This window comes from Alternaria ventricosa (genome assembly GCF_023758065.1).
Source record: "Alternaria ventricosa strain BMP 2768 chromosome Unknown scaffold_30, whole genome shotgun sequence".
NCBI lineage: Eukaryota > Fungi > Ascomycota > Dothideomycetes > Pleosporales > Pleosporaceae > Alternaria > Alternaria ventricosa.
The window spans coordinates 54,564-80,095 of NW_026055710.1; the positions used below are offsets into that span (position 1 = coordinate 54,564).

A 25,532-nucleotide genomic window follows, 5' to 3' on the forward strand; every position below is an offset into this window, starting at 1 on the left:
ACTGCGTAGACATGGCTTCGGAGCGCGCAAGAGCTGGCGTCCGCCGGATTCGAGGCATGTCGAAGCACGCTCGAGCATCACCTGGACTGTAGGAAGCGCAGATGGGGGCGGCGCAGATTACCAGAGGCTGAGAGGAATTCTATAAACTGCAACTATTAGATATAGTGGCAAGAAGACTAGGTGTTGGGGGTTGCCCACACTCGTGCATGCCTCCAGCTATGCGATGAGGACTACTGTACAGGAAAAGCGGTGGAGAGGAAAACCAATGTACAGAGTGCTGACTCAGAAGAAGGAGACTAAAGCAAAAGACACAAGGGAAAGAACGAGTAGCGCGTGTGGCAGTGGCGGGCCCGATGTCTATGATGTCTCGAAAAGTTTACGGCGCGACAATGACCTGAGATTCCGATTCGCTTGGCAGGGCCATGGATAGCTCGCCAATTGATGCCCCTCCACATCAGCCGCATCCCCACAGTTGCACTCAACACCAGCTGCCCGGCCATGGATATCACCAAGTTCGTGACCGACTACCGGGAGTCGGCGTTCCTCATCGGTGATTACAATACCTACCATGAGCAATTGTCGCGACGTCTCCGGATTGTGAACAAGAAGCTTGGTCGGGCAACACCCAAGAACGCCAAATATACTGCAAAGGCCCCGGTCACAGCGGAGGATATCAAGAACAACAATGAGTACGAGTCACGTGTACGAGGCGCATGCTGGAAGCTGACTGTGACAGGGCTCTTCACCTGCTCCTGCTCAACTCGGAACGGGCATGGGCGCAGGCCATGGCTATGAAAGCCTCTCACTCCGACGAAAACGCCGACAAGAACATCACCGGCTCTACGCGTAAACACATCCTCTCGCGCCTACACAAGGCTACACAATACGCGAACCAGATTATTGAGCTCATCTCCAACACGAGCGCAAGCGGAGCATCAGAGACAGACGTGCTCGAAGCAAAGGCATATGCCTACACTCTGGCTGGAGCGCATGAGTTTGAGAAGCAAGCCGAGGGCATCAAGAGCAAGAACGCGACGCCCCAGCGCTGGGCCCCGTGTCTCACCAAGTACTCTGCGGCGCGAGTCATCTATAGCGCTCTGCTGAAGGCTACGAGGAAGGACCTGTTCAAAGATGTGTTGGCAGGCACTACCGACCCCAGCATCCGCTATGCTGCCTATCAAAGTCGCATCCCGCGTACAGTGGGTGTCCCGACTGTTGCGACAAAGTACTTCCCAAAGGACGACGCAGAGCTGGTCAAGGCCGTGGAGAAGCTCGACTCCGCAGCCCTGAAGGAAGAAGAAGCAGCTTCGTCCCGTAAGCAGCACAGATCGAACAAGAGAGTATCGCTAATAGTCAACAGACACCCAAATTACATGGCGCGGCCGAACAGCAAACGTAGTAGACGCTGCGATTGGCCAGGCTCTAGCATCTGTCGATACCGCCTCCGCTGCCCTTGACCAATCTACGACTTCCACCTCATCGCCCAAAGACCGTGCCAACGCCTACGACGACATCCTCATTGCGAGTCAAGACGCGGTCGACGCAACACGAAGGGCGATTGAGGAGCTTGAGAAGGAAGGTGTAGATGAGGGCGATGCGCGCATGCAGGATCTCCGCGTCACGAACCTGGCGGTCAACTACGATCTCATTTCGTGGCGAGTCGGGCGCAACCGAGTGCTTATCGGCAAAGACGACGGCCTCACGTTCCCCGCGAATCCTCCGCAAAAGCCGCGCCGACCGCGCAAAGACGGTAAGGAATGGGTCGAACGGGAGGAGCCCACTGGCCGCAAGCTGGCGCGCTTACGGGAGCGCATCGCTTTGTACGATGCAATCTTGCAAAGTATTGACTCGGTCAAGGACCTCAGGGGTGCTGCTCGCGATACCGGATTCATTTCCGAACTCGACGGACAGCGTGCATACTTCCAGGCGCTGAAGTGCTTGAATCTATCACACTCGTACGCATTCCTATCAACGCCAAAGCAAGCCTTAGCGCTTTGCAACAGGGCGTTGACACTGGCAAACCAAGCAGCATCTGCTCCACAATCCCAGGCGTCCTCGACATCCAACGCACCTAAGATGGAAGTCTCCGGGGAGCAGACAAAGACGCTCAAGGAGAATCTAGAGAACCTGAACTCGCACTACCGGGGTGTAGTGGCACTGTCGCAACTATTCGCAAACTCTGATACCGCGTCCAAGGCCGGACTGGCAAACGCAGCGCCCGTTGTTGAGCGACTGAACGAGTATCCATCATCGGGCATGGTTGATCTGAAGAACCTAGTCACATGGCCTCCAAAGATCAAGCCGGTACCGGTCAAGCCTCTATTCCTCGATGTGGCATGGAACTACGTCGAGTATCCCGGGCGCACGCCGCAAGCGCAGGTGCCTGAGCCAGAGCCAGAAGAGGCGCCGGTTGAGGAGAAGAAGGAGGAGAAGCCGCAAGCCAAGAAAGGTTGGTTCTCCTTTGGTAGATAGTCATAATCACCGTGCAGGTGGCAGGGATACATTCCATGGGGTCACCGTTGTTGCCCAAACGCTATCTCTAAGGTCAAGTGATCTTTCAACAAAAACTGTACTGGTATACCCTTGGTGAAGCCCGATGCGAGACCCTGAAAATGCCTTTCTCCAGACTGTGCGATAGTTCGCGCTACGGGTATCTATCCAATTTGAACCCTCCCTATCTACGTGACAGCCACAAGCCGGAGACAAGATAGACGTGATTGGTCTAGTGAAAGGTACGCGCACAGACGTGCATGGCCGCTGTGGGACTAGCGTAATTGAGCCTCAGGGGCAATACCATAAGCGCCGGTCAGCGTGAACCATCACGCGCCTGACGGGACGGTTGTTTCGTTCCAACGACCCTTTGTTCGTGGGCCCTGTAGGACCGGGCGTGGCAATATTGAGAGCCGTTGTGGAGGCTGAATGCGTGCGAATTGTGCTATGCTTGCTTGTGACTAAGGGCTGAATCGCTGAGGAGGTCATCGTATGGTTCAGATTACCATGCTGAAGCTTGTACGACTGCAGCAAAACGGCCCGGCTCAAAAGAGACTGGAGGGACACTTGCGGGCAGCGTTCTGAGGTCATGCAGGTGGTTAGATCCTAATTTTAAATAAGGTGGGTATTATCGATACGGAGGGACCCCTATCACCAAAGCGCAGAGAACGGATCGCGTACCTGGTAGCTCAATCTCGTGCTCATTCCTCTCAACAGACAGACACACTCTTTCAACACTGCTTTGTAGCTGTTGCTTTTCTGTCCTTCAGTCTTTACAGTCGCTCCCTTACTTAATACACACTCTCTTTTGAAGCTCCATCCGCTTGCTCGCGTCCTGTTTGGTGTACATCATCAAAACGTGCGCATTCGACATTCAAGGCATTCCCACCCGATACATTACCAGCTATTCGAGGAGCGCCACGCGTTTCTCGACCTAATACACCCATCACGGCTTCCGCACTGGCTACCTCCATCCTCCCTCGGCCCCAGGTCGACGACTCGTTCCGCAGACCCTCGATCCTGCAGGTTTTCGACCTGCCCGCCTTCAAAACGTCTACCACCGCCAACTTCGACGACAAGCTGCCGTCGATCGGCCACGATAGATCACGACCGTCCTCAAGCTCGACCGTGGCTTCCTACACCCAACAAAGGCATGGCAGCAATGCCTCGTGTCAGCTACCGTCACTAGCTACGCTAGCGTCGGCTGCGTCGAATTGCCCCGCTGCGAATATGAACAGTAATGATAATAATGATAATATGAGGAGAGATACGCCCGAGAAGAGAATGCCTTCACCCCCCAGGTACGTTTCCAGAATCACCCAGGCTCTCGTTGCGGTAGTGTGGGACCAGTGTGTACAAGCACAGATGCGTAAAGGGTTTTGCAAAATGTTCTAGCAGAATATTGTAAACACTTTCACGGTGTTGTGTTCACTCATCGTGGAATGCGAGAGCGTGGTGAATGGCTCCAGACTGGCAGTTGCGTCGGCGGCACAAACCGCCGGCCGTTCCGCTCGCACCTGCTGCTTATCACTGAAAGCTTGGCGTTTTCGCGACTTCTTTTCCAGTCCTCGCTAACCATGGAGAACAGTAAACCCGTTAATGGCCTCAGCATGACTTATGCAACCTCTGCGCCCGCAACTGCTGGTGGTCAGGCTGGCTCTCCGGTACGTACGATTGCGATGTTGGCGTCATGGCTCCATGCCAGACGCCGATTTGTCTCTTATCCTCTTATCGATAGGTAGCCATTATCTACTTCTTCTGGCCTCGCGCTCGAGGCGACCTCGACGCATCGCATTCTTTTGCGATGTCGTCCAGAGACGAGCCTGATGGATTTTGGCAACACTAAAGTGCTCCTGCTGACAATCTGCAGCCGTCTTGCCAAAACTGCGCAACCTCCACCACCCCTCTTTGGCGCCGCGACGAATCTGGTGCTGTTCTCTGCAATGCCTGTGGTCTATTCTTGAAGCTACACGGACGCCCGCGACCCATCAGTCTGAAGACAGATGTCATCAAGAGCCGGAACCGGGTCAAGACTGGCGGACCAGGTGGACGCAAGCGGGTATGCAAGTCAACCTACAACTCCTTCACAACTAACACATGACAGACAAGCGACCAAGGTGGTCTTCCTGCCGCGCATCCCGATGCTGATGGCCAGCTAGCCCTAGCCCAGCACCGCCGCGCATCTGGCAAGATCTCTTCTGGACTGTCCGACCGCTCGCAATCGCCCATCTCCCGCACCGGTACCCCGAACTTCAACCACCCCTCCAACATCGCACCATCACACTTGTTCGAGCAGGCCTTGCATGGCGGTGACTTCCACTCGCCCTCTCTACCAGGTTTTGGCATCCGTGCTCCGTCCCCCGCCAACTCTTCGATCAACGGCTCCCACCTCGAAGCCCCTCTCCCGTACGAGACTCTTGCCGCTCAAAACACTGCGCTCAAGACACGCGTCTCGGAGATGGAGCTCATCAACGATCTCTTCCGCAACCGTGTTAGCGAACTCGAACAGAGCGAGCAGTCAGCACGACAGACGGAATCAACCCTGAGGCAAGAGCTCGAAGAGACCAAGCAGCGAGAAGCGGACCTGAAGAGGCGGCTGGACGAGATCGAGGCCGAGAGCCCGCGACACAAGAAGATGAAGATGAGCGAATTCGTGGACGAGAGCCGCGCTGGCACGCCCATTAGCGCAATGGTCGAATAAGCACAACTGTTTCCTGACAAGGCGTTTCCTTTTATCAACTAATGACTGTTTCACGCATGCGGGGAGTGATCGAGTCGCACCTGCTGTGATCTCCCTGCGACGAGAGTTGGGCGTCGACGTCTGCTCTGCGCTCGGTCTTTACGACCATCTAATGTCCGATACCACTTCTTATCACGGCCCTTCGGGGCTGTGACTGTATTGTAATCTTTCTTTTTTGAGTCCGATACCAAGTGCTGATGCGAGGAGATGTGGTGGGCTGTTACGGCCGATATGGATGGGATGGTTGGATGGGTAGATGGTTGGCATGGATGGGATGAGGTGGGAAGGGTCATGTTTACCAAAAGTCTTATATGGGAATAGCTTTCGTCGTTGAATTCGATGTGAGCACTACAGTTTGTTCTTTCGTGTCTTTCCGGGGAGAGATTGTGTGCAGTGACACCTGTCATGATTCTAGTGCTTAGAGGGACTGACACTACATTATCACAAACAAAGTCTCTAGTCGCTTACATAACAGTTGATCACAACTCCTGGGTAGGACAAACCTTATGTATACCTTGCATCGTAGCGTCCACTATGGCTGCTTCGAAGGTATCTCATGCAACATGAAGAATGTCGTTCCCGCCATCACGTCTGTGGTGACGCTTTGGGAAACCTTACGAAGACCGCAATTACATCGCTTGAATCTGCCATACCGGATTGTTGTGACCCATGAAATTGGTTAGAAGAACGGTCGGCAGCAGGTATTCTTGCACTCCGTCCAGCGTGTAGGCATCTTATCTGTACCCCACAGATGAGGTTCAGAGCCAATATAAACAACGCATCAGAGCGTATACACAGTAGAGAACGATCTCCGATGAGATTATCGCATTGTCTGGCTAGGCTTCGTGCTTAAATTCGCTCGAAATATTGCGTTCTAATGTGCATAAGCGTAACGATGTCGTGGTACATCTAAGATCGGTTGTGTCGGTTGAGGGGAATGTTTGTGGAGCGGTTGGAAAGCGATTGCAAACTCTGTGAAGATTGCGGGCTCTCAAGAATTTCCCAATATCTTCACCTTACTCAGGAGGACTACGAGCAGCTAGAAGAAGTCATTACGCCTCCCAAAGACTTCACGACGGTCGACGAGGTAAAGGTTGTCGGGAGTAAACGGGGAGCGCTAACCCGATGTGAGCTCCCGCACGGACTCTTGGCGGCTAATCAACCCTTCAGCGAGTTTTTGCATCCACCTCCTCCATCCTCCTCCCACCACTCCCCATCCATTGAAGGACCAATTCATCTCCAACTCATCTCCACTCCGACCGTCAATACCATCACCATGGTTGCCATCGCTCGCTCCTTCGGCGCCGCCCGCGTGGCCGCCCGTGGCTTCTCCAACGCTGGTATGTCTCGCGCCTGCCGCAGCAGCTTAAGCCATTGGGTTTGAGCTCTGCAAGCTCATCAAGCAGCCATTGACCATCATCTTGCAGCCCGCGCTCCCCAGCAGAACACCCTCGTCGCTGCCCGCAGCGCCTTCCGCAACAACGCCGCCCGCAACGTCATCCAGAAGCGTGGCATCGTCGCCGAGTCCACCGCTGCCGCCATGGTCGCTGCCGCCAAGATCCAGGGTGCCGGTCTCGCTACCATCGGTCTTGCCGGTGCCGGTGTCGGTATCGGAACGGTTTTCGGTGGTCTCATCCAGGGTGTTGCCCGCAACCCTTCCCTCAGGGGTCAGCTCTTCCAGTACGCCGTTCTCGGTTTCGCCTTCGCTGAGGCCACTGGTCTTTTCGCGCTCATGATGTCCTTCTTGCTCCTCTACGTCGCATAGATGTGTGCATTGCATGGACTGCCGGACATTTGGGGTCAACGGTATGGGGGTGCCGCAAGGTGGAAAACTTTTCTTGCGGATGGGTGTGTGCATAGGGACGACTACTACCTCTTTTCCTACTCTAGTGGCCGGTCAGATTGTGTAAAACATGTACTTTAGACGAGCAATCTGAAGAGCAAGCTACCACCACGGCTCGCTTTCCTTACCCAGGTATATGTGCGGAAGCTGTAGCTATGGTAATGACATGTGCGGATGACTGACGTTGAACTCAATGGACTCGAATGGACCCTCACAACCAATGCCGACGTTTGTCAATACCCGTGCCACGTTCCGTGATGAGCTACTGCTGTTCGAGCTGTCCGATATTGAGACTTGGTCATGCCAAGCTTTCGCTCGAGCTCACTCGCAAGCCCGTGGGTGCTCAATGCTGCCCACCCCACTACGATGTCGAAGTTCGACTTGAGCTTGTTAACTACCTAGACTGAATAGTCCATCTCATCCCGCCGCAGGTGGACAGCGCAATGCTCTACCCCAGAACCCCGCGATTTCGAGGCTGCCTCGGTACGACCCGCTACCGTGAGCGGAAGCTGGAGAACGAACGGACAGAGCTGCCCTAGCTGTTGTAATTGATTCAAGGCCTGTTGCATCCTTCACCTGGAAATATAGGAGCGCATATCGTGTGGGTGAGATGGCAACCGTATTCCCATTGTTGTTGTTGTTCGACAACCCGCGGCACGATGGAAGCCACAGACACCAGGTACGAGCCTAGCAACATTACTTCGAAGTACCGAGCTGATAGTCAATTGATAGAAAGCAGTACGCAGTCAACACGACTTGAAGCTCCCCGAGTCGAGAGCGATCCGAACCTCCGCGAACTCCGCACGTCACTACGACCCTCCCCCGATCGAAAGACGCGCGTAATACACTATCCCATATGAGAAGGACTTGTAGAGACTATGAGACTTTTTAAGGGCCGCGTCTATAGCGATCATTTAGGGCAATCGATGCTGTGGACAGCCGTGAGCAGATCAGTACGCAGCGTCGCATGGCAAAGTCCGCGCGGCGCACGTCTCTAGAGCCTCCGCGTTTGGTCCCAGATCGACGTGATACTTGCTACGGTCACAGAAAAAGCAAGAGCTGCTGCGCAAGTTGTATAGAGATACCGAGGCTGCGTTGTTTCAGATCTGCGTCTGGGTAGATGGTGAGGCTGTTTCCGAAACACGATACGTGAACACTCCAACCCGCTCCCAAAGACCGAACATCGGAAACCAAACAACCACACTCTTCCTTGCTGACTGCGGAACATGCATTGCGTACGAACACTGCAATGGAGCATCTTCTTACTCGGCTCGTACCAAGACCGTGAAACTAGGCAAGGTGGGTTTCGTGATAAGCTTCCACATCTGACGCGGCGAAGCTTAGATGTTTGGCTGTGCGGGTATCACCTCTCCGGACTGTGGTATTTAGAGCTCGATGTCTTCTTGAGTCGATTTGAGCAAATAACATCCTATCAGTACTATCATCTTGTAATATCTGTGCCGGTCACTTCTATTCAGTTTCAATCTACTCTCACTACCAATACTTTCAAACCTCCAATCAGCAAACATGCGTTACACAGCCTTTGTCGCCGTTGCTGCTTTCTCCAGCGCCGTCTTCGCTACCGGTAGGTTTTGATAAGCATGAAGAAGTATGCTTCACTGGACACACATCTAACTCCTCCCAGCTAGTCCCCAAGACGACGTTGCCTCCATCCTCGAGGCTCTCCGTACGAACAACCCCGAAGATGCCGATGCCGCCGCCTCAGCCATGAAGGTCAAGCTCCGCCGTCAGGACGACGTGAGCTCCATCCTCGCCGCACTCGAGGCCAACAACCCCGATGATGCCGCCGCAGCCAAGCAGGCCATGTCTTCCACATCCACCACCAAGCGTCAGGACGACGTGTCCCACTGCCTCGACAACCTCGCGCAGGTCGACCCCGCGGCCGCAGCAGCAGCCCGTCGCGACATTAAGAGCCGCAGCATTGACGTTCGCGACATGGAGAAGCGTCAAGACGACGTTGCGTCCATCCTTGCTGCCCTCGCGCAGAACAACCCCGATGACGCCGCTGCTGCTCAGAACGCTGCTCCCACCGGTGGCGCTACTCCCAAGTCTGTTACCAAGCGCCAGGACGTGTCTCACTGCCTTGATGATCTTGAGGCGGTCGACCCCCAGGCCGCCGCGGCTGCCCGTCGTGACATCGAGACCCGCGACGTCGAGAAGCGCCAGGACGATGCTGCCCACTGCCTTGACGCGCTCGCCGAGGTCGACCCTGAGGCTGCTGCTGCTGCCCGTCGCGATATTGAGAAGCGCCAGGATGATGTTGCGTCTATTCTTTCGGCGCTGGCTCAGAACAACCCTGATGATGCGAAGGCGGCGCAGACGCTCGGTAAGCGATGGGTTGCGTAGACGGGGGATGAAGGTAGTAGGGGATTGAGTTGTTCGGCTTTTGGGGCTTGGATGGGATCTAATGGCTGGGTGTATATAGTGTAGGGCTGGTTATGGATTTGTACATTATAGGGATAACTAGGGCACGGTTCTAACTAATGCACTCGTTTGGCCTGATGTATCTGTTCATATGCTTCGAAAAGTTGTTGAAGATGAACTAACTGTCTATTCTTATATTGGTACTGCGTTCTCTTGAGTGTTGTCTCCACGCCACAAAGTCGATGTTGTACCACAGTCGACCTGCCCCTCTACTACCCCGCACCACGACAAAGATACCAAATATCACCAAATCCTTTTCTTTATGCCTACGGCACGGCTCCTGTGCTGTGTCCTCGGCAATATAGATGTTGTATCTCCAAAATTTGTCCAGTTTCTCCATCAGACACGATGGCCGAGTGGTCTAAGGCGGTAGATTTAAGCCCTGCTTGGATCTCTACTACAGAAATGTGCGTGGGTTCGAACCCCACTCGTGTCAAGCTACTTGTTTTGCTCTTTTTGCCTTCTCTTTGCGTTCGAAAATGGGGTGGGAATATCTTTTTGGCGGTGTTGGGGTGAAATAGTAGCCACGAGGGCCTGGAGCAATGGCGGGGGTAGTTCCGGAGGCAAATTTTTGCGAGAAGACAGAACTTTGCTTTTTGTATTTGGTTTTGCATCGGGGATATTTGGTCAAACTATCTTTTTGGCGGTAGGCACAAAGAACATCGCCGTTCAACTTTAGCGATCAACAGGCGTAGCCTGCCAAGCCAGCTCGTATTCCCATTCCATTTACAGTTGCTGTGTGCTTTAGGGGGGATAGTTGTACGATAGTCTGGCGCTGAGGACAAAATATATGTCCAGAAGTGGCTCATAAAAGGGTAGAAGCAAATACGTAAGTTGACGAAGTATCAGAGCAGGTGAAGGGGACATATTGCCCTATGATGCGTTATAGCTATGTAAAATTACCGCCTGGAGTAGTACATATCTGCGGCGAGAACAACAGTAGGCCGAATGCATGCTCCTGGTAGATACATCGCAATCTATTCGAGCCTTATTCCGTATCTTCATCTCTCTCCTGTAGTTCCTCTTTCCTCTTCCGTCGCCTACAGCCTTCCTCCTCAATCAATTCCATCAGCCTCCGTGGCAGGCCTGCATGTGGGCTCCCGTCTCCCAGTATCCCCGCGCTGGTGGCTAGGAATCTATCCTTGAAGAACCACCAGAGCGCTCCGTCAGCAGTCGCAGTGCCGTCCGGTCGTGGGTAGAAAGGGTCATTCCTCATAAACGCAGCGCACGCCTGCTTCAAACCAGCTTCGTCCATGGACATGTGCCGCACACAGTCAAAGTCGAGAATCCACATGACGTGTTCGCCGAGATAGTGTGACGGGAATGATGTTCGCGTTGATGAGGCTCGCGTTGATGAGGCTCGCGGAGGTGCAAGTACGAATTCGACGTCATTGGCATCGACTTCGGCGCCCCAATGCATCATGGCAAGTGCGTCTGCCATAGTTTGCGCGTAGGCGACGTAATCGAGGCCGAGGTCTTCCATCTGGTTGATGTGTAATGGAACGTTCCTGAGACTGAACCGTTGGAAGCGCGATGTATTTGCTTCGCGTTCCCGTCGTCGCCCTAGGTAGGGACGGATAAGACAACAGTCGTCGTCGTCATTCCCTTTCACAAAGGCCGAAAGTGAAGGATTACCCGCGCAGAATAGGTCCACAAGCTTGTCGCTGATAGATCGAGGCATCTTGGGAATTCGTTCCGATATGAGCGCTCTACACTCTGTGAAGCCCGCAGGGAAGCGGTGGAGATTTTCAACCCACCACATATTGTTCGAGTATATCAACGACTGACACTGTGGTATGGCCAGAGGCATTGAAGGACGATGCTGGTTTGCGCTCCGAATGATTTGCAGATGCATGTTGTAGTCGTTGGTGACAGATCGTCCGGGTCCTCCGTCTTCACGTTTGATGGCATGATTGGTGCCATCTTCAGCAGCCCAGACGCTGCCGCAAAATCCCTTGCCGATGCAACGGTAGGGGTTGTTGGCGTTTAACATGATAAAGGTATTCCAGGATTAGTGTTGGTATCGGTCTGATCGAGTGTAAGAGTTATTCTATGATGTAGTTTAGCATTTAGCCTTGGAATAGATGCGGTGAAATATTTAATGGCGAGGAATATTAAGCACGTTTGACTCAGACCAGTACCATGGTTGGGAAAAGTTGCATCCACACACGACCTTGCCTTGTAATACCTAGAACGACAACTTCCCCGCCAATTGCATAGCCTGGAAAATGTGTTTCAGGCAAATTGTACATCGACCACAAGGCCGTGGAAGTGAGTCTCAGGGTGTGGCAGTGCCGTTGGCGTTGTTGCCTAACGGGACCACCGTGCCGTACAGCAGGTGGCCTGAGCTTGGTATGCAATCAGCATATAACAACAACAGACACCACAGTCTCGTTTAGAGTCTGCATCGACTTCAAAGAAGTCCATCTTGCCATCTTTGAACCACGTATCCACCAACCAGATCATGGGTCAAGAACAGTCTCAGCCGTCCGCATCGCAGCGACCTCCAGAGCCGCAGCTTAGCGAGGAAGAGCGCGCACAGCTCCAAGCTGAGGTATGGTCTTAGTGTTCGACCATATTTGCAATGCTGACAAGCCCAAAGATGCGCGCAAACCAGCAGGCGGCCCTTGACAAGCGTCTTAACCAGCCAAGGAAGTCGTCGCCCGCAGGCGCTCAGTCGACAAGGAAGCCAACTGCCCTGGAGGAAGCAAGCAGGGAGAACATCGGGTGGCGCAACGCCGACGCGCAGGCGGAGTTCAGGAACTGGAACTGATGTTGTGTCTTGTAGCTGAGCCGGCGCGAGATGGGTTAATCTGGATTTGAAGGCGTTCAGACGTTCCACGAACAGGGATGGGGTTTGTCTCTCGGAGTCCGGCGTAGTGGAGTCTACAACCGATATTTGACAACGTCATTGTCTTCTCATTTTCAATTCTCGCGCGTCTTGATTCGGTGATGGAAGGCATAAAGCAGGTGTTTGGTGCTGTGCCTCAGCAAGCTGAAATGAAAGCAAGGGGCCAACGGACATCCGCGGGGAAATGCCCACGCCAGTCGCTCGCTAGCGGCTTACATAACCGAAGATCTTCCGCCGCCCAGCCCAAATCACCTGCATCGTACATCTCAATCGCACTCATATACCCATCTCGCTGTCGCCACTATGCCGGAACAGCGCGTCGCAAAGCGCAAGACTCACACCAAGTCGCGAAAAGGATGCTTCCAATGCAAGCAGAGACATACTAAAGTAGGTGCTCACCTTCGATCCAGCTTCCGTCTTCTCCAGCCAATCACCGTGTGCTGTGCGATTTTCTGTACCTACCCGGCAAATAGTGCTCGAGTGCTATACACATCCGAAGCTATGGCTCTTCTGCAGTGATCCGTGTCGTCGCTTACCATGTCGTACAGTGCAATGAAGCGCGCCCGCGCTGTGGGAACTGTGTTCGCCTGGATATCCACTGCCATTTCCCAGCAATACCGGATAGCTACTCGGGCTCCCCACAACACAGTCCAGGCGTTTCTTCACCGTTTGTGGATACACACCATGCTGAAAGCCCCGAAGCAAGTCCCGCAAGTTCCGAGCTTCCGCTCGCAGACCTCCGTTTGCTGCATCATTGGACAAAGGCGTGCGCCAAGTCCTTGCATCCAAATCCTGCAACTAGAAGTGTCGTCTGGCAGGTAAGGCTCGTCCACTCCGATAGACTATGTGGAATTGTTGAACTGACCGTGTCGCTCTGTAGAACGAGTTCATTGAACTAGGCTTCGACTATCCTTTCCTTCTTCGTGGTTTTCTCGCCCTTTCGGCAGTACATCAAGCATCCTTGCTTCCGCCCAACGAGCGGCAGAGCCTTTTACTCCAGGCAGATTCCCACATCAGTCGAGCCTTGGACACTTACCGAAAGAATTTGGAGACGCCGAACGTTGAGCTGGCCATTCCAATGTTCATGCTGTCTTCGATAATCTTGACTTACAACTTCGGTTCGGCGCAGCTTGAACGCCCCGAAGATCCCATCCGCGCTCTCCACCACTGCTTCATGTTATTGCAAGGCATCAAGGTTGTGGTGATACCTCACTGGGACCAAATCAAAGACAGCTCGGTGTTTGCTCACATGACAGATATGGCGTCTCCTGAAGCGCTAGATGCTTTGGACACGCTCGCAAGGGAGGAGAATCCTCAAGAGATTCTTCGACTGAAGGAACTTACGGAACTCCTACTAGACAGTCAGGATAAGGAGGCCTGCGCTACAGCTATCGACGCACTCAACGCGACCTGGCTCCGGTTCCGGCACATATCACCCGATCGCGACGAGTACTCCCTTCTCTTTCTTTGGCCTGCGAGGTTGGAGACCCATTTCTTCGATCTCCTCGCAGCTCACAATCCTGTGACGTGCATCATCACAACCCATTTTGCAGCAATGCTGGCCCAATGTCGCCCGGTATGGTGGGTGGTAAAGTGGCCCCAATGGCTTCTTGCTGCCTGCGAACAGTTGCTAGCAGCGACACCAGATCTCTTGAAATGGCTCGACTGGCCGCAACAGATCATTCATGCTCAAGCCGGGAGCGCGACGACCACTCCGATAGCCTCGTGAGGATCTGAGTTACACCGAGTTATCCTATCGCGGGGAGTGGACCTGACCGGGTGTCCTTGTGCTCTGGCAAACCAGCTCTTGGCGCTTCCTAAAGTCGTGGGTTGTTTTGGCGAAGTCTTTTCGCAATGATCACTAATATGGGACCAAATAAATGGCGAAGCTTGCGAGAGGCTGTGCAATTCGCACAATCTCATCGAGGCACTGCAGTTGTTGATACGCCGTATTGGACGGGGTGCCGCACGATTTAACCCCCATATCGTCCCACTAGTGCGGCAGAAGCCATACGGCCGATACGGGGCCCGCAAAAAAACGTCTCGGCTCGGCAAGCGCTCTTGGCAGCGTATTTCGGGTCACGTATTTCGTACAGCCAGAACGCAAACGCATCCTTAGCTTGACGGCTTGACCGAGGAGCGATACGCAATTGTCGTTAAAACGTTCGAGAAGCCCACTTCGAGAATGATCACACCTGCATTCGAGGACGCATTACCTGCGTTCGTTTTCAACTCAACTCAACATGTCCGACACCGAACCATACCGCCCAGCGCTTGACGACCCAACCGCCTACGTTCTATACCGATACATCCCAAACCGGATAGCGGCAATCATCTTCGTCGTCGCATTCGGTCTTACCACCTTTTTGCACATCTTCCAATTCATCAGGAGAAAGACGTGGTACTTCGCACCACTAGTGATTGGAGGTCTATGTAAGATTGCATAGCCATCCTGCTTCGCGATGGTGTTGCTGACATGATGCAGTCGAAGTTATAGGTTACATCGGACGCTACCTCTCACACGACGATGTTTGGGCACTCGGTCCCTTCATTATGCAGTCGCTGCTCATCTTACTTGCCCCGGCACTATTCGCAGCCTCCATCTATATCATACTGGGTCGGATAATCCTCTTAGTCGACGGAGAGCGCTACTCGTTAATTAGCCACAAGTGGCTTACGAAGACGTTCGTAGCAGGAGATGTGTTCAGCTTTATGTTGCAAGCCGCAGGTACGTTATCACTTTAACGCAGCTTTCGGGACTATGGCTAAATATAAGTATAGGTGGTGGCATCCAAGCAATGGGCACGCTAGACGCGCTGCATACCGGTGAAAAGATCATCATCGGTGGTCTGTTCGTCCAACTACTCTTTTTCGGCTTTTTCATCGTCGTCTCCGCGGTTTTCCACTACCGTGTCTCCCGAGACCTTCCCCTCAAGAGGCGCTACAGCCCCTTCTCGTGCTTCAAGTCTCGGCAATCTCATGAGATCGTACAAACCTGGACCACCGTATCCCGAGCGAGTCTCGACGAACTACCCTGGAAGCGCCACCTCTTCAACTTATACTTCGCAAGCGCGCTCATCATGGTTCGAAGCATCTTCCGTGTCGTGGAATACCTCGGAGGAAATGCGGGATATCTCCTCAGTCACGAAGTGTACCTGTACATCTTCGATGCTCTGCTGATGTTCTTTGTCATGGTTTCTTTCAACTGGACTCATCCAAGTCAGGTCACGGACGCACACCAGAAGAGACTGCGAAGCGGTTCGCCTATGGAGCTTCAACATTCTCGCGATATGTCAACGGGCGCGGACGAAGAGCACATGATGGGACATCGAGAGGCTAAGAACGGTGTAAGAACTGGTGGCAGGAGTGGGTCCCAACATTCAAGTAGCAGGCATAATTCTCGGCGTTGAGGCAGGAAGAGCGCATGTATAAATCATGACTTTAAGAGGAGGACTTCATCCGAATTTGAGAACAGCAGGATGGGAACTAATGACGGACCTGCAAAAAGTACGCGACAAGCTGTGCGCCAGTACGTCCCCTATGGGCAGGGACGTGGAACAGCGAGGTTTTCCAAAAGGGAAGCTTGAGCGAGATGCGTCGGTAGCAAGTGTCACATGCATGACAATGACATCATTTCATTTTGTGAGAAGGAACTTCCGACTTCACTAGGAAGTTGCATCCGATTAGATAGCATCAGTCCGTAGGGTCAATTCACCTCGGAGACATGAAAGGAACATCCGTAATTTCATCTACATGCTTAATGCAATGCAGCCGATGACTGGTTCCACCCCTTCATATTGGTATTTGTTTCCTCATCGCATTCCAGAGAAAGTGTATGTTTCCGCTATGACTGTAATTGTACCCCGACTCAACTCTGGAATGGGGTCCGTAGAACTCCATGACTCCAGTTCCTTATTTTTTTCCCAACACGTCCCAGCCCTTCTACTCAGGACGACAGTGAAGGCCGACCATCGAACTTTGTGATTACTGATAGCCCACTGGAAAGCGAAATTTCTACCCACGCAATTACAATACAGGATCCAGAAAAGTTCCGAGTGCTGAAATGCGATTCGTGGTGATGCTTTTCTGGGGCAGCATGGTGGAGCTCCGAGGTACGTCCGCCTTCGCGCCGATAGAAGACGAACTTCTTAGACAGCGAGAAAAAGGTTTTGTCGCTGAACAACAGAGTTTTGCGCGAGACTTTGTTCACAACTGTTGTTGTGGAAAGGTTTGTTGCGAAGCCAAACGGTCAGCCAATCTCTGTAAATAGATGGCTATCCGTGGGTCCCGACAGTTGGCATGTCGACCGGCGTATTCCTTCAGGTCTCGCAGTTCAGTCTGTAGCATGTGTACTTCCGCCTTCAGTATGCGATTACTGCGCTCTGAGTCCCGCGCTCTCTCCACTAGCGCTTCCTGTTCCATTTTCTGTTTGCTTCGACACTTGCTGGCGGCTTTGCGGTTCTTTTCGAGATATATAGCCCGCGCTGAGCCTGGTTCGGCGTACTCGGATCGACGCCTCTTTGTTGACGGTGTTGCTGTGGTATTTGGGGATGTTTCTTCGTCCTTAGGGTACAGGCTATCGTGTCGTCCTTTGGCGTCGTCGTCGTCGTTGTCGTCGCCTTCGTAAGATTGGGTCGCATCGGCGGGATCGAATTGAGTTTGCGATGGGGAAATAGTCGGAGTAGAAATCGAGTTTGCTGACTGATTGGAAGGAGTAAACGCTGAACCGCCCTGGGCGCCGAAAAAGGTGTTCGCAGTCGGTGCTACGTTTAAGTTAACGTTTGCGCCCGAAACAAACGCCTGCGAGTTCGTGGATTGAAACATGAGCGGCGGAAAATTGCCCATATACTGGTATCCTGCGTGTTGTGGGAATGATGGACTTGTGGGCGATGTGTGCATAAAAGATCCATAGCTACCAGGCGCTGGTGTTTCTTCTGGCTGCCCTTGATTCGGTTGGTACACTGGGTACCCTGGCTGCCCTGGTATCATTGGAGAATTGTCGTCCGACATGTAAGAATGATGTTGATTAGAAGGCGTGAGAACTAAGCTCATTGTTAACGGTATTTGCCTGTGAGGATATGTGGTTTGAAGTAACTCGCTACCACGCTTTGCCAGATTTCGTGCCGATTGTGTGTGCAATGGACCCTTTTGAAGACGACACAATGAATTGGTGAATAACGGAGATATCTGAATAGACTAGAAGTGGTGAAGCTGGACGTGTTGAGAGTGTGATGATGCAGGTAGTCTGTTTGTCATGGGAAGTGAAGATTTAAACGTCGATCCATGGTAGGCGCCATTCGCAACCGTGGAAAGCAGGATCATGGCCAACTTATCCTCCAAGCGAGAAAATCCTGGTCGGCGCGCTGAACGAACGCGTGGTACGGGTACGCAATTGCACGGTGCTGTAGATTGTCGAAGAAGCCATGACGGTGCGGAAAACATGCCCGGGGAGGATCCACGCGACATGATTGAATGAGATGCTACGCGGCGACATGTACCGCGACCACCTACGAAGCAAGCACATTGCATCCTGCTGCAGGGAAATGCGCATTGCCGCAAGCTGCGCGGCAGCTGTCAACGCGCTCTGGTAGCTGATAATGCTGGTCTGTCGGATGAGGGCAGTCGCGACGAGGTGAGACGGAGGGAACGGCACGCTCGTGATGCGGCGGGGGAAGCCGAGCCATCGGCATGACGTCGGTGAACCTCCAGAGCTGTTCATGGGGGCTCGTCCTTAACCAGCAGTAGTGGTATCCCTCGATCAGGTACGTGTGGGCCTTCTGCGCTAGTTGTCTCCTAGCCCTTCGACGTTGCACGACGTGCCGTCGCTAACGCCAGTCGCCAACCTTGGAATCGCGCTACCGCTGGCCTTCGTCACCCGCAACCCTCAGGCTGGTATTTTGCCTCAAACTCGGCTCCAAAAATAGTGGGTAGCAGGTGCTCTGAGGCTCCATTTCCTACATATCAAAACATCGTGAGCCCACTCGTTCTTCCGTCCCGGATCTGCTCAATCGCAAGCTCGTTTCTTTTGCACCTCGAGGCCCCTACCACTATGAGCATTGGCGCCGACTCAGACCCAGATCAAGAGTCCGTCCTGAACAAGAAGCTTCTCCGCGGGATTAGCTGCGTGCCATATCTGCATTTTAGTTCTCGGCGAATGCTCTGATTTAAGAGTATGGAGCTGGACTCTTCGTTGCTATGCATATTCGACGTCATTCTCTCAGGTGGTCCGATCGATGGTCTGTTCCGACATCCGATGATACTCCTCATAGGCTGTTGGGGACTGATTGCAAGCATCATGCCAGTAGATGAGTAGGTCGCGTCGCATAAGCAGAATGTCAACTCGCACTGCTGCAGCCTGTCTCCGTCGACTCTGATACCATGTCAGCCCTAAATCCAAGGAACTGGGCAAGGCTGGTGAGTAATCCACTTCCTTCCGGGACGGCTCGACAGCTAGGAATCCCAGTGATGAGCTCCTGACCCATTCACTATACGCAACTCCACCGCCCTCAAGGGAGCATCCCCCAAAGTCGCTAAATTTACTTTTTGTAGTGGCGACCCGTCGTTTCGATTCGATAAAGAAGCGATACGAGTTTCAACGGGTGTACCAAACTAGCCCTTCCTCCGCATCGCGCCCCGGATCGCCAACGATCTGCGGAGTAAATAGTGATTAGCGAGGCCGACCATTTGTGAGGCTGCAGCCGAAGATGCCGGCGCATTCGTGTATGCTCAACCTGCGAGATCCAGATTGCTTAAGTCGACGCCGAGTACAGTCTCCTAATGCACTCGCCACGACGTAATAGAGATTATCGTAGCCCTCTCGGGGATTACCCTGGTACCAGAGGCGGCTTTGTGAATGCGGCACACTACCAGCCGTAAGGAAGCCGCTCTTGATCTGGACGCATCGCCGACACTACACAGCTTGAGACAGTGACATGTGACATGGGTGTATACTTCGACCTTGGTTCATTTTTTGTTGAAATTATATACATCACCGGTATTGCTTCACGATAGGCACAAGCATCATAAGCCTCTGCAAGCAATATGTCACACCGCCTTCTCAACCTGCTCACATATCGGCTACACATGCAAGTGACTGTCAGTCTCTCTATACAGTCCATGTATGTGTGCAATCCCAGTCTACATCAATGCCAACTTGCCGACATGCCGCTCGGCCCAAAGAGTAATCCTGTATCCAACTTCCCGCTGTCCCCACATTATCTGCATGATCTCCTTTGCTTTTTGCATCAATGTGTCCCTTCAATCGGATACTGCGTCTTGAGCTATCCATTGTTTCCGGCTGATACACTATTCCCGTCGCTCAGATCCCTTGTCCGATGCCCCCCGCTTCCGAAGCACGCCTAGATGATCTAGATCCAGCTGTGCCAGCCTAGACCAACGGCAGGGGCAGAGTACTAATGTTCCGTCCAGTCTTTGGTAGTCTTATACTCACGCTAGAAATCCCATGCTTCGAATCGGACTTTGAAATCGTATATCTCCCCGAGTTGCAGTGGATGACCTCAGCATGGAAGCTCATGGAGATTGTGTCGTGCTGTACACGTAGCTTGCTTGATTCCTTCCGTCGACGCCCGGTTATCATGGCTATCTAAGACCACGTATCCGATCAGGTCATATTTTCTCGAGAGACGGTCTCGTCATCGTTGTCGTAAGTCGAATCAAACCCACGTCGGGATAAAACCCACGCCGGGATAAAACCCCCAGATTTCACGCGACCTACCTAGGTGGATACAAAATCATCGGACCACCGAACTCACTGGATAACTCTCCGATCCGATATCAGGATCATCCAGCGAAATCTACAGCCAAACTTCGTATCAGGGCTCAAGACAATCTGGGGTTCAACAGGCGTCATACCTCCAGACATCTAAGCGACCGTTGCGGGTAAACTTTCCCGGACACCCTCCCGGTTCGCCAGCGGCCGAGCGACCCACGAATCTCCGCACTTGCACCCACCCAACTACCGCCAAACATGGTAGTTGAAACGACCCTGGCGCAGGCGCGTACCTAGGTACTACAAATATACCAGCTTCGACATACGTCCAGAACCTACGGATCTAAAAAGTGCAACACAAACCGCCAGAATGCGCGTCATCGTCTTTGGTGCATCGGGTGTCCAAGGGCGTCATCAAGTCCACGCCCTCGCCCGAGCAGGCCACTCCGTCGTCGCCGTGAGCCGCAATCCGAAGCCCGTTTTGGTAGACGGGAAGGACGTGGAGACGTTTGCCGCAGACTTTACCGACCACGAAGCCATTGCAAGAGTACTCCAAGGCGCCGACAGGGTCTTTCTCAACCTCCCGAGTACCTCGTTCAACCAATCCGAGCCCATCATCGCGGCGGCCAAATACATCGGTGAAGCCGCAAAGAAGGCAAACGTCCCGTTGATTCTGTTCAACACGAGTATGCCGGTGCCGAAGGAATCTCAAGACATCGTAGCTCAAGAGGACAGAAGGGAGATGAGGAGGTTGCTGAGGGAGTCTGTACCGACCATCAGCATTGAGCCCGTGGTTTATCTCGACAATCTCCTCGAAGGCTGGGCTCTACCTCCGATCCGCGACCGCAACACCGTTGTCTACTGCCACAAGCCCGACCTGCGCGTGTCGTGGATCTGTCACCACGATGTCGCGCAGATCATGATGGCCGCTATGGAGCATCCTGAGATTGCTGGCCGCGACATTCCTATCGGCGGTGCTGAAACCGTTGTTCTTTCCCAGCTAACTGAGAAGCTATCGAGAGCCTGGGACAAGCAGCTGAGTTATGAGAATCAGACTGTTGCAGACTTTTGCGATAAGATTGGCAAGGCGATGCAGGGGCGTGATTTGGACACGGACACGATTGTTAGTCAGATGTTCAAGGCGTATACGTATTACAATGAGGCGGAAGATGAGCCGTTCAATGTTGATATGAAGCCTGTGGTGGAGGAATTGGGAGTTAAGCTGACGCCGATTGAGGAGTGGGCTAAGAGGAGGAGTCCGTGGGATGACAAGGGCTACTATTAGACGTAGAACATGGCACAATCCAACATTTGTTGATGAAGTCCTTGTCGACACGGTATCAAATAACAGACTCCAAACTCCACCCAATTCGCCCATTCCCATCCAACTACCCAAACTCAGAACATCCATCTCACCCCTCACATACCCCCCGGCGGCGCAATACCCATCATAGCACCCTCTGGGCCATCCTGCGGCATCCCAAACTTGCCAATCCCCTTCCCCCTCCTTCTCTGCACCTCAAGCGCAACTTCATTCGCCTGCTTAAGCATATCCTCACTACTGCTCTTCCCGGGCACGAAAACCAACCCCAGATCCGGCGCTGGAGTTCCCGTCCCCACGAAATTCCCCTCGGTATCCTTGGCGTAATGTGCATTGTAGTACGATCGCTTCATTTGCCGGATTATTATCGATTGACGCACTTCGCCTTGTTTGCGTGAGAACGGATTGTAGTTGTGTAGGGAGAAGGCGAGGGTGCGGGTTATCATGGGGACGGGGATTGTTTCGTCTGGGTCGCCTTCTGAGAGGGTGGTTAGGGCGCGGGCGACGGTTGTGTAGGTTGGTGGGGAGGATGAGGTGGAGGGGTAGGTTGGGGGTGTGTCGGGGGTGGAGGAGGTTGGGGCGTAGTAGTCGTTTGTTTTGGGGGTTGCTTCTGTCATGTTTGTTGGTGTTGTTGTTGGTGTGGGCTGTAGCGGAGTAGTCGTGGTGTTGTGTAGTGTGTATTCCAAGGTTTTCTTCGAGAGTTTGCTGCTTATGGACGCAGGTAAGGCGTGTCTGACAGCTATAACAACACCACCAAGCAATAGCGTCCTCGCTTGGTTATATATCCGGGCATCAATAGTAAAATCAACTTATTCCCACGATCTTTCTCACTGCCTCCAACTAGACACCTCACACTCACATGGCTGAGCAACCGAATACGAGGTAGCTACCTACATAGCCTCCCTCCAGGGCTGGTAATGGCTAGCTTCCAGCTCGGCACGAGCTTGACACCAGACGATTAGGACTCCAACCCAGTCGCATAACCTGGACGAACGACCGAGACATGCAGCAGAATCACCAAACAGGTAAACCATCCTACTACTCAGCCTATCGCAGTGCCCCGGTGGCAACTGCGTTGACGCGGGGCGTCTCAAAGCAGCTAGCGTCAGGACCCTTTTTGCAGATCGAATGATGTCATGGTGCAAAAGTTTCCCAAGCGATCGTGGCTTTGGTTGCTTGTATTGTGTAGTGTTATGCTTATCCTGTGTTTAAGAAGGCTGAGGTGACTTAGTTCAACGTGTGGTTTGTAGTTTGCCATCTCATCGTCCCCCGGAATATAAAAGTAGAATTAAGATGTCGATCGTGGAATCCGGGGTTATCGCGGCGATGATCAGACAACAAGGACCGAACGAAGAGTCATTCAACAGTTTGGAATCTCGTGCGACCGGTGAGAGTAGGTCGTAGAGCTGCGCGTCTGTGATGTTCGTTCTTTATCAGAATCGAGACTACAGGTATAGTTGACACGATAATACACAACTGTTATGTAGGTGATGTCTTGAGTTTGATCGTATCTCATTTCATTTATTCATAGCATCGCTAGTATTCTGCGATGACCTAGGCTCTTCAAACGCATATATCAGTATGCCTTTCCATCTTCCACGTGCTCAGTGCACATACTCCTCCTCATCAACATCCTTCCCGCCCTTCTCAAGCATGTGCTCAGGAAGAGGACTAGTAAACGGCTTGCGGCTCTCCCTCACAATAGCCGGGATGCTCGTACCCTCCGTAAACATCATCTCCAGCTCCTCCAGACTGCGACCCATGGTCTCCGGATAACCGAAGTAAACGACGGGCAGAATGATAGCGGAAATGATAAGGAAGACGAGGTAGTATTGCCAGCCGATAGTTTCGATGGCAACGGGCGTGACCATATTAACAACGAAATTCCAGAGCCAGTGATTAGCCGTAGAAATACCCGCCATCGGCACGCGCAGCCTCGTCGGCGCAACTTCCGTGCAGTACAAAAAGTTCGCTCCGAGGAACCCAATCGGGATGAAAAAGTTGAAGAGGAAGACAAAGAGCGCGCTGGCGATCTGGGCTGATTGGTTTGTCTTGGGGAAGCTGGATGCGACGGCAAGGGCCAACATGCAGGATGCCATGCCTGCGCCGCTGAACATGAAGAGCTTGCGGCGTCCGAAGCGGTCGATGGTGAAGAAGGCGACGAAGCAGGAGAGGAACTTCCAGGTCAGCGCGCCGCCGGAGAGGATGCGCGAGGTTTCGCTGTCGAGGCCGAGACCTTGTTGGAAGATGATCTGTTGAGATGGGTTAGAACTGGGTTTTATAGCGAGAGCGGACGTGGACTTACGGTTGAGTAGGTGGAAATGAGGTTGCTGCCGCACATCTGCTGCAGGAACTGGAGGAAGATGCAGAGTGAGAAGCGGTAGAAAAGCTTGTCTTTGCCCATAGTGAAGATGTCGCTCATCTTCGCTGCGCTGCGGCCAGTTTCCTCGAGCGCGAGTTCGATGCCGCTGATCTCAGCTGTGATCTCGGGGTCGTGCAGATCCAAACCCTTGAAGCTGGATAGACTGAGACGAGCTTCCTCAACGCGTCCCTTGTTGACTAGCCAGCGAGGTGATTCAGGGATACTGAATACGGCGGCCATGGGAATGAGGGAGATGACGGTAGGAATGGCGAGCGGGATACGCCATTGCAGAGGCAGGTTATCCTGTTCAAAGAATCCAAGGTTGATCCATGCTTCGAGGAGGTAGCCGAGGGAGATGAAGCAACCGTCGAGCACAACGTGCTTACCACGGTTGGCAGACGATGAGCATTCGGATTGCCAGACTGGGACGGTAGCGCTGAGAGCTCCGACTCCCCATCCTAGGATGAAGCGACCGACGACGAATTGCGCGAGCTGGAAGCTAGTGCATTGTAGGATCTCGCCGACGAGAGTCAGGAATGCGGCACCGAAGATGAGTTTTCGTCGTCCGAGGATGTCGCCGATCCATGAGCAAGACAGAGCACCGAAGAGAGCGCCAATGGTGAAGGTAGCGACGACAGCACCTTGCTTGGTCGAGTTGCTGCTCTTCTCCGCGCCGGTAGTATCGATGGTGTTGATCTCCGGGAAGTGGTCGTTCCAGTCACGGAGAGACAACAGACCACCCACACCAGACTGGTTGTATCCAAACAGCACAAAAGCTGGCAGAACGACGAGCAGCAGCTGTGCCGTCTGCAGAGTCTTTCCGGTGAGTCCCATGGTGAAGCTTGACGAAGGGAGGAAGATTCAGAGGGGAGAGGAGGGGACTACAGAAGGAGACGAGATGGACAGCAGCTCAGTACTTGTACTCCAGGAGCGCACCCCACAATATCCTGCAATGTGGGCACACTACTCTGGAGACAAACTCCAGTCAATGCATTATTGACGGCCTTAGTGCTCCGCCTTTTGGGGGTAAACACCCTGACCCGGAGATACAGGTATAGCCAGCCAGCGAGCTGCACCGGATGCCTCGATTTAGCACCGACCCCATACACCGCAACACTAGCAGGTAACCCTCCACAAACGGCCTCGATTTTCTTGACCGGTCTGCAGTCCGTGCTTGCGGGAATTGACTCGCAGCATGACCACGAAGCAGGGCGCGTCTGCGTCCGCGGCCATAGTTCGGCGTCGCTCGCCTCAAAGCGAGCGGCTGGGGAGGAAAAATCCTTACGCCCTTGTCGCAGCGCTATCATGACGGTTGAGCCTTCATGTGGGCCGAATTTGTACTGAGGCTCTGCGGCAGGATTTAAGCTTTTCCAAGAAGACGTTAGGTGCTTAAAAACCTTGATACGCGTGCGGCGCGATTGGTTCGCATTACGGCCTCGGTACTTGTTCTATCTCCACCATCGCCGTGCGCGCTCCGCAACGTCGGAAGATGGCAGCAGGCAGCTCGGGCGAGAGACGCAATTTGCTCGACGCGCGTGAGTAGCGCGCCGGCCCAGATTTGATGATGAAACGACAGGCGGTTAGCCAGGGAATCTGCCTGATTGCTCCACACCCGTGGGGTCGGCTAGAAGACAGCAAGAAACCGCCGGTAAGTTTGAAAGTATGTACCTGCGCATGCGGCGAGATAAGACTTCGCGCGAGACGATCGTAGCTTGTTATTGCTTGGCCAGACCTCAGTCGATGTCTGACCT

The 25,532-nt window shown here is 53.3% G+C and overlaps 10 protein-coding genes and 1 non-coding gene across 11 annotated transcripts; 9 read left to right on the forward strand and 2 right to left on the reverse strand.

Moving 5' to 3' along the window:
• Nucleotides 1-498: 498 nt before the first annotated feature.
• Nucleotides 499-2,472, forward strand: J4E93_010400 (uncharacterized protein; the record flags this gene model as incomplete). The annotated part of the gene is made up of 3 exons (XM_049348281.1): nucleotides 499-689; nucleotides 737-1,314; nucleotides 1,361-2,472. 3 exons carry the CDS (start codon nucleotides 499-501, stop codon nucleotides 2,470-2,472), a joined length of 1,881 nt encoding a protein of 626 aa, XP_049194510.1.
• Nucleotides 2,473-4,067: 1,595 nt separating this feature from the next.
• J4E93_010401 (uncharacterized protein) lies at nucleotides 4,068-5,191 on the forward strand (the record flags this gene model as incomplete). Its single annotated transcript, XM_049348282.1, has 3 exons — nucleotides 4,068-4,154; nucleotides 4,361-4,549; nucleotides 4,595-5,191. 3 exons carry the CDS (start codon nucleotides 4,068-4,070, stop codon nucleotides 5,189-5,191), a joined length of 873 nt encoding a protein of 290 aa, XP_049194511.1.
• A 1,315-nt stretch (nucleotides 5,192-6,506) lies between these two features.
• Nucleotides 6,507-6,995, forward strand: J4E93_010402 (uncharacterized protein; the record flags this gene model as incomplete). The annotated part of the gene is made up of 2 exons (XM_049348283.1): nucleotides 6,507-6,570; nucleotides 6,658-6,995. The coding sequence occupies 2 exons, from the start codon at nucleotides 6,507-6,509 to the stop codon at nucleotides 6,993-6,995; spliced, it is 402 nt and encodes a 133-aa protein (XP_049194512.1).
• Nucleotides 6,996-8,600: 1,605 nt separating this feature from the next.
• On the forward strand, nucleotides 8,601-9,440 carry J4E93_010403 (uncharacterized protein; the record flags this gene model as incomplete). Its single annotated transcript, XM_049348284.1, has 2 exons — nucleotides 8,601-8,658; nucleotides 8,719-9,440. The coding sequence occupies 2 exons, from the start codon at nucleotides 8,601-8,603 to the stop codon at nucleotides 9,438-9,440; spliced, it is 780 nt and encodes a 259-aa protein (XP_049194513.1).
• Nucleotides 9,441-9,860: 420 nt separating this feature from the next.
• Nucleotides 9,861-9,954, forward strand: J4E93_010404. Its single transcript has one exon. It is a non-coding gene; the product is annotated as a tRNA-Leu (tRNA).
• Nucleotides 9,955-10,506: 552 nt separating this feature from the next.
• On the reverse strand, nucleotides 10,507-11,511 carry J4E93_010405 (uncharacterized protein; the record flags this gene model as incomplete). The annotated part of the gene is made up of 1 exon (XM_049348285.1): nucleotides 10,507-11,511. One exon carries the CDS (start codon nucleotides 11,509-11,511, stop codon nucleotides 10,507-10,509), a length of 1,005 nt encoding a protein of 334 aa, XP_049194514.1.
• A 471-nt stretch (nucleotides 11,512-11,982) lies between these two features.
• Nucleotides 11,983-12,291, forward strand: J4E93_010406 (uncharacterized protein; the record flags this gene model as incomplete). Its single annotated transcript, XM_049348286.1, has 2 exons — nucleotides 11,983-12,072; nucleotides 12,121-12,291. 2 exons carry the CDS (start codon nucleotides 11,983-11,985, stop codon nucleotides 12,289-12,291), a joined length of 261 nt encoding a protein of 86 aa, XP_049194515.1.
• Nucleotides 12,292-13,447: 1,156 nt separating this feature from the next.
• On the forward strand, nucleotides 13,448-14,098 carry J4E93_010407 (uncharacterized protein; the record flags this gene model as incomplete). Its single annotated transcript, XM_049348287.1, has 1 exon — nucleotides 13,448-14,098. One exon carries the CDS (start codon nucleotides 13,448-13,450, stop codon nucleotides 14,096-14,098), a length of 651 nt encoding a protein of 216 aa, XP_049194516.1.
• A 514-nt stretch (nucleotides 14,099-14,612) lies between these two features.
• Nucleotides 14,613-15,779, forward strand: J4E93_010408 (uncharacterized protein; the record flags this gene model as incomplete). The annotated part of the gene is made up of 3 exons (XM_049348288.1): nucleotides 14,613-14,796; nucleotides 14,855-15,097; nucleotides 15,151-15,779. The coding sequence occupies 3 exons, from the start codon at nucleotides 14,613-14,615 to the stop codon at nucleotides 15,777-15,779; spliced, it is 1,056 nt and encodes a 351-aa protein (XP_049194517.1).
• A 4,689-nt stretch (nucleotides 15,780-20,468) lies between these two features.
• J4E93_010409 (uncharacterized protein) lies at nucleotides 20,469-21,383 on the forward strand (the record flags this gene model as incomplete). The annotated part of the gene is made up of 1 exon (XM_049348289.1): nucleotides 20,469-21,383. One exon carries the CDS (start codon nucleotides 20,469-20,471, stop codon nucleotides 21,381-21,383), a length of 915 nt encoding a protein of 304 aa, XP_049194518.1.
• Nucleotides 21,384-23,023: 1,640 nt separating this feature from the next.
• J4E93_010410 (uncharacterized protein) lies at nucleotides 23,024-24,615 on the reverse strand (the record flags this gene model as incomplete). The annotated part of the gene is made up of 2 exons (XM_049348290.1): nucleotides 23,024-23,671; nucleotides 23,725-24,615. The coding sequence occupies 2 exons, from the start codon at nucleotides 24,613-24,615 to the stop codon at nucleotides 23,024-23,026; spliced, it is 1,539 nt and encodes a 512-aa protein (XP_049194519.1).
• Between the last annotated feature and the right edge of the window lie 917 nt (nucleotides 24,616-25,532).